The sequence below is a fragment of the Denticeps clupeoides genome, chromosome 2 (assembly GCF_900700375.1).
Source record: "Denticeps clupeoides chromosome 2, fDenClu1.1, whole genome shotgun sequence".
NCBI classification, from domain to species: domain Eukaryota; kingdom Metazoa; phylum Chordata; class Actinopteri; order Clupeiformes; family Denticipitidae; genus Denticeps; species Denticeps clupeoides.
In genome coordinates, this window is record NC_041708.1 from 35,323,577 (window position 1) to 35,329,607 (window position 6,031).

Below are 6,031 nucleotides of genomic sequence, written 5' to 3' on the forward strand. Positions count from 1 at the left end.
CATACTGGGAAATTGCATTGTGGGTGTAAACGTTGGCAGTGAGGGCAGGCGGCCATTATTGGAAAATAACAGCAGCAGTCTGAATTTCATACGGCTCTTTCATAACCGCCAGTTATAACGAACGCAACGGGTCATTGTAAAGAGGTTTGTTTTACGTTGGTCTTGAGGGGCAATTTGTACGATGCTTTCTCCCTCGACCGGGTGACCGAATCCGCTAGCCGTCATTTTTATCGGCAACTTAAGTGAAGTGATTGTCTCATGTGCACGCAGTGAAATTTGTCCTCTGCATTTAACCCATCACCCTGAGTAAGCAGCGGGCAGCCATGACAGGCGCCCGGGGAGCAGTGTGTGGGGACGGTGATTTGCTCAGTGGCACCTCAGTGGCACCTTGGCGGATCGGGATTCGAACCGGCAACCTTCTGATTACGGGGCCGCTTCCTTTAGGGGCAGTGGTGGCCTAGCGGTTAAGGAAGCGGCCCCGTAATCAGAAGGTTGCCGGATCAGAAGAATCCCGATCCACCATGGTCCCACTGAGGTGCCACTGAGCAAAGCACCGTCCCCACACACTGCTCCCCGGGCGCCTGTCACGGCTGCCCACTGCTCACTCAGGGTGATGGGTTAAATGCAGAGGACAAATTTCACTGTGTGCATCGTGTGCTGTGCTGCTGTGTATCACATGTGACAATCACTTCACTTTACATTTTACATTAACCACTAGTCCACCACTGGCCCAACTGATGGCGACTGATGGACGAGGTTTTTTTTTTAACTCCACCTTCCTACTTTCCGGGCCATTTCCAAGGCACATGATGGTCTGCTGGCCGCGGTGTGGAGCTGGATCCCAGCTGCAGGTCTGCCGAGGCACCGCTGCGTCTGTCCAAATGATCAAAACCTTTACGCCGTCGTATTTTCCCCCCTAGGACCTCAGCATACTTTTTCAGTGGTCTCAGATAGCCTGCATCGGTGGGAGCCGTACGCTGCTGTCTGAGCCCAAATGGAGGACAGGGTGAGGTCAGGTTCAGCCAAGTTCAGGGGCGTCAGGAGTGTCCTCCATCTGACGTATCAAATGCAAAACGGACATTCAATAGATGGCGCAGATCCGTGTTTTTTAAACCCGTTCCCACTCAGAGGCCAGTGAGTTTTACTCTTAGGCATGTGGTCGGATTCAATGGCAGCATTTATTTCAGAGGAAAAGCAGGGCATCAAAGAGGAAGGGATGAGCCGGGATTTCTCGACAAATCCCGTAATCATGAGCACCCTGCGCATGGAAATAGAATAGAAACCATTCAGAAGATTTGGAAACACATCAGACTTTGTGGAAGAACAACATTTCTTTATTATTATCAGTGTATAAAATGCATCCTTTATACATGAAACATATAAATACAAAATGAATTTAAATACACTCAGTGCTGATAATGTTACTGTTCATTATGCAAAAGTTCCAACGTTCACTTTCTCAGACAAAAACAAAAAAGTTCTCAGCAGCTCCGAACAGTAGCTTTGGATTTCATGAGCTGGTCAGGCAGTATTCAGAACATTTTGAAACCCAATTCTTCATGGACTCTAATTGTAGCATTTTTAAGCATTATAAAGACAGACATTGACGTGACATGTAGCACATTTGCGTTATAATACCTAATACATCTAAGTTCAAGATATGTGAAATACCCATGAACATAAATGCAGATCTGGAACAATCCAGATCCATCATTTCAAGGACACTTAAGGTGCTCGAAGACCACAAGACTTTATCTGTGAGCACAGAAACATGCTCGGTGTGATATTCTCTAAAGATGCAGATGTCAGGATGTCATTAGGATTTCCAGTTGGTTTGTGAAGAAAATTTCCCAAAGAAAATAATTTTCCTGGGATGAGTACAAATACCAATACTACTATCACTAATGCATTACAATAGTTGTTCGGGTGCATAGCAGAGATATTATTAGTATTACTGCCTAGACAAGTCAGACTGCCACCATGTGTACGGGTGTACTGTCCATAGCACCACTGATAATAGTCAGCAGCCGGTATTTCAGCACCATGTAGGCTAAGTAGTAAAACAATCATTTTAGACTCCTTCTTGTGATAAATTACGTATTCACATTCACTTCAACACACTTACTGTTATTATTATTACCGTTATTATTTTTTTAAAGGACAGTAACATGGTACATTGATACTTACATACTACCCCAATATATGTTTTGCTTAAAACATGTGATCATAGTTTAAATAAGCCCATATATACAAATTAGGGTATAAGAAACACTGTGCAAATTCCTTGTGAGAAAAGTCTCTGTGATGGGGCCACTGTCTGTGTTTACTTGAACCAGTGCAGATAGTTTGAGTTCACAGCAGGGAAGCACATGTTGTTGCTACAGGAACCCCCGTAGCTGGGAGGACACATGGAGCATGGGACACCTACTTTGTAAGGAGCCTCTCCGATCCAGTTGCCCCTGGGAAGAAAGAGGAAACAGACAAGACTGGACATCAGCAAATGGACAAACTGGCAGCGGTGACAGGTGTACAGTGTCCACAAAAGCCCGGGGCGAAGGGGACTGTACATTAAAGGCCACGAAAACAAGCTGATGGGAGGATGTAGCCCATTTCTGTGAATTGCAGTATCCGGGTCACGTGTCAGTCACAAGTCACTGGAGACGTGAAATGCGTGGCTTCGGCTGAGGAATTACGACGAGAGGTCCTCCGTAATTTCACGCATTGCTGGAGCAGCAGGAATGCAGCAGTCCGGACCTGCTGTGGGGCAGCGTGTAGCCCCGATCCCCCGAACCCGGTGTTGCCAAAGTCATGTGTGAATGTTCTCAGGGAACAAAACGCACATTTCAGGGAGAGAGAAAGAAAAAAAGTCCCGAACGCGGTCTTGCCCAATCCGCTTAGGCCATTGTCATGTGAGCTGGCAGGACGTGGCAGTGCTCCGGGTTTTAAATAACGTGATACGGCAACATGCAACAGAATATATAGGCCAGTACTCACTTAGGGGAATAGTTGCACACCAAGTACGTAGCCCTCTTCCATACCGATCCCCACACGTTCATGTTGTTGCATGTGTGGATCGCACAGCCGACTTTGTTTGACGTTGCCCACACCATCTACAGAAAAAAAAATGAAATCATATGTGTATGTATATATATATATATATATATATACACACACACACACACACACACACACATACATACACAAAGAGAGAGAGAGAGAGATTGTAAATGAAGGATTTCAGTAGAACCATTTACTTGAGTATAATGGGTGCACATGGGTCCATAGCACTTGAGAGGGCATCTGGGGTTGCAGTCACGTGGGTAGGGGAAGGCATAGTCTTTGACCTCATCATACCAGGGCTTCACCAGCTGAAGAATAGATCTGTAGCTGTAACCCAATCCAGACACATTTGTTTCACACGTAACATTCGGGCAACAGCGGTCACAAATGAAAGGTCCCGCGGTGCTAGGAAAGGGGATCATGCGGACACGCACCGGCCAGTCCGCACAGACAGGTTCTGGCCCAGGAACTTGAGGAGATTCCTGGGTCCGTGCTCCCACAGGCAGGTAGAAGCCCAGTCCTCGGCTGTCCGGGCCAGCGTCTCGTCCCAGACCTGCACAAGACAGAACAGAGAGTGAGAAGCATTGGACGTGACGGCATTCCCATCTCCCCCTGGCCAGTTCTGCCATCTGGTGCAAACAACTGCGCGAACCGGCTGAACCCTGCGCACTCGCAGCGTAATTCCGTCTCGGTCCAGAATGCAATTTGGGATAATGCTGCACTGTAGGACTTTTTTTTTTTTTTTTTGCAGCACCAGATTGTAGAAACGGCTTCTGTATGATTTCCAGCTTTTTCCAATCTCCTTCAGACCTTTGGAACTAAAAACACCCCCGTCCCTCTGCCGGTAAACCAAAGCAGCTGCAATGAGCAATGAGCATTCATCTTTGTCCTGAGAATCGTATATATATGCATATTACGGACTTATGGACATTTGCAGGGCGGCCAGTCCCGAGCTCCAGAGACATAAGAGTCCTAATCCGTCACACGAGACGTAAGCGACCACAACACTCGGTGCCATCTTTCCACCGGCAAGGTCGAAAGGTGAACAATGGGTGAACATTCAGTTCACACCAACCACCACCCCCACCCCAACCACCACCCTAAACCCTGGTTTGATGAGCAGGCCGAAGGTCCCACAGACAAGAGTCTACACTGGTGGTCCACCAATTAAATGTGCTGAACAGGTGGTGATGCCAAATGGTCAAGGGGACATTTGTCGCAAGACGTCCGCCGGCGCGTCGGACAAAAAGGGTCTGTCCCTGTGCGATGCACAACCACATTTTGTCACTAGATTCACCAACAAGAATACAAAAGTCTGGTCACTTCTAGTCACTGCTTATGAGCGTCAGTTTTTTTTGTTTTTTTTTGTTTCTCACCATGTACTCCATGTTCGAGGCCGGGGGGAAGACCTTGCCCCTCACTTTATTGTGGAAGTCGAGGATGGCCAGCATGTCGTCCTGCGAGATGTAGCGCCTCCTCCGGCCCCTGCCGAGCTCCGCAGCCTCGTCCCGGACCCCGGCGGCGGCGGCGGCGGCGGTGCGGTTGGCGGCGGGCAGCGAGGACGGGGCGGCGGGGCTGGCCGCGCAGGAGCAGCGCAGCAGCGGGAGGAGCTGGAGGAGCTGGAGGGCGACGCGGGTCCCCTTCATCGTTCCCCCGGTGCGGCAGGTGCGCGGATGGTGGGACGCGGCGCTCCTGCTCGCACATGCGCATGTTGGAAGTCACGAGTCCGATTAAAAAAAGACAAATAATTATGATAAACAAACAAACAAACAAACAAACAAACCTTGCCTCGAGCTATTTCTATTCGGTACGATGATCCGGTCACGTCGCCTGCGCTGCGTGGGCTGCGTGGACGGCGTGGGCTCCGAGTGACTGCCGCAGCCCGGGGTCGTCGGGGGTTTATATAGCGCGGAGGTGCCGGTGCAGGAAGTGTTTTTGGCCGGGGAAGGTGTGCTGAATCCCCTCCGCGTCACCTGAAACGTAACGTCGTGGTTCCCCCCTCCTCTCTCTCTCCTTTCCTGGCAGCTCTTGCTTAACTTTTAATCAAAACATCTGCTTTTGGTTTGCACAGCTGGCCGATTGTGTGTGTGTGTGTGGGGGGGGGGGGGGGGGGGTATGCGTACGATACGTCAACCATTGTGGATCTGGTGCTTATTGATTTTTTATGGCAAGTTATTTATGATTTTTTGGAAAGTGCGCGTAACCGATTGCTGCGACGCGCCTTCGTTTGCGCACGTCGCCGGCGCGCCCCCGTTACGCGCGTAAAACAGCCGAATGGGGGGGCTGGCGCTCGCTGTCTCATGTGCCACTCGTTCGGGGTCGGGCTTCGCCGCAGCTCCGTGCCGAGTGCGTCGTTTTCTTTGGCGGCTGGTTGAGCGAATGGAGGCGACGTGACGCAGGAGGGTCTCTCCGGGTTCCTCCTCCTTCCACCCGGGAGAGTCTTGTTTCCTGGAAGCGATCGTTGGGCTGCGAAAGGACGGAATGCCCGGTGTTGCGGCGTCGTAGTTTGTCATTTTAAAGACGTTCCTTGGAGTGAAATTCTGTTGCGTTGACAGGAAATGACTCTAATGATGTCTTCGGTTGTAATTTGTCATTTTTTTTTGTACAGAACTACGGGTCAAGATGATTTTATTGTTCTTGGGCATAACTTGACTGTTCATCTTGGTTTAAGCCCATGATTGCAACCATCTCACACAATCCGAAAGTGGGGACCCCTTAAAAGTGTAAGAAGGATTTCTATTTGGTTCGTCCATGTAATAATGTCAGCGAGAACCTGTAATAATCCATTGCAGACCCTCCAGGGGTAACTGGACCCAGAGGCGCAGAGACCTTCATTCATCATATATTGCATCTTTTCTGACAAATAACTTTTAAAAAAAACACTTTTTAAACCTGCTGAATCTGTCGACTATTCCCTTCTCCAGTCTGATTAAATATCAGCACTCGATGCTTGTTGCTTTTGTCAGTACAG

At 49.2% G+C, this 6,031-nt stretch overlaps 1 protein-coding gene across 1 annotated transcript; it reads right to left on the reverse strand.

The window, feature by feature from the left end:
* Positions 1 to 1,316: 1,316 nt before the first annotated feature.
* On the reverse strand, positions 1,317 to 4,990 carry pi15a (peptidase inhibitor 15a). Its single transcript, XM_028969903.1, has 6 exons — positions 4,849 to 4,990; positions 4,437 to 4,752; positions 3,495 to 3,613; positions 3,255 to 3,387; positions 2,995 to 3,110; positions 1,317 to 2,459 (listed from the first exon to the last, which is right to left on the reverse strand). The coding sequence occupies exons 2-6, from the start codon at positions 4,704 to 4,706 to the stop codon at positions 2,324 to 2,326; spliced, it is 774 nt and encodes a 257-aa protein (XP_028825736.1). The 5' UTR covers positions 4,707 to 4,752; positions 4,849 to 4,990; the 3' UTR covers positions 1,317 to 2,323.
* Positions 4,991 to 6,031: the final 1,041 nt, after the last annotated feature.

What these genes read in the sequence shown, in the direction of transcription:
- pi15a (XM_028969903.1), bottom strand. Translation starts at nt 4,706, where the DNA reads ATGAAGGGGACCCGCGTCGCCCTCCAGCTCCTCCAGCTCCTCCCGCTG. An exon ending in CTGTCTGTGCGGACTGGCCG is followed by an intron (nt 3,388 to 3,494) that starts GTGCGTGTCCGC and finishes ATTGGGTTACAG; the next exon opens with CTACAGATCTATTCTTCAGC. An exon ending in TGTGCACCCATTATACTCAA is followed by an intron (nt 3,111 to 3,254) that starts GTAAATGGTTCT and finishes TTTTTTCTGTAG; the next exon opens with ATGGTGTGGGCAACGTCAAA.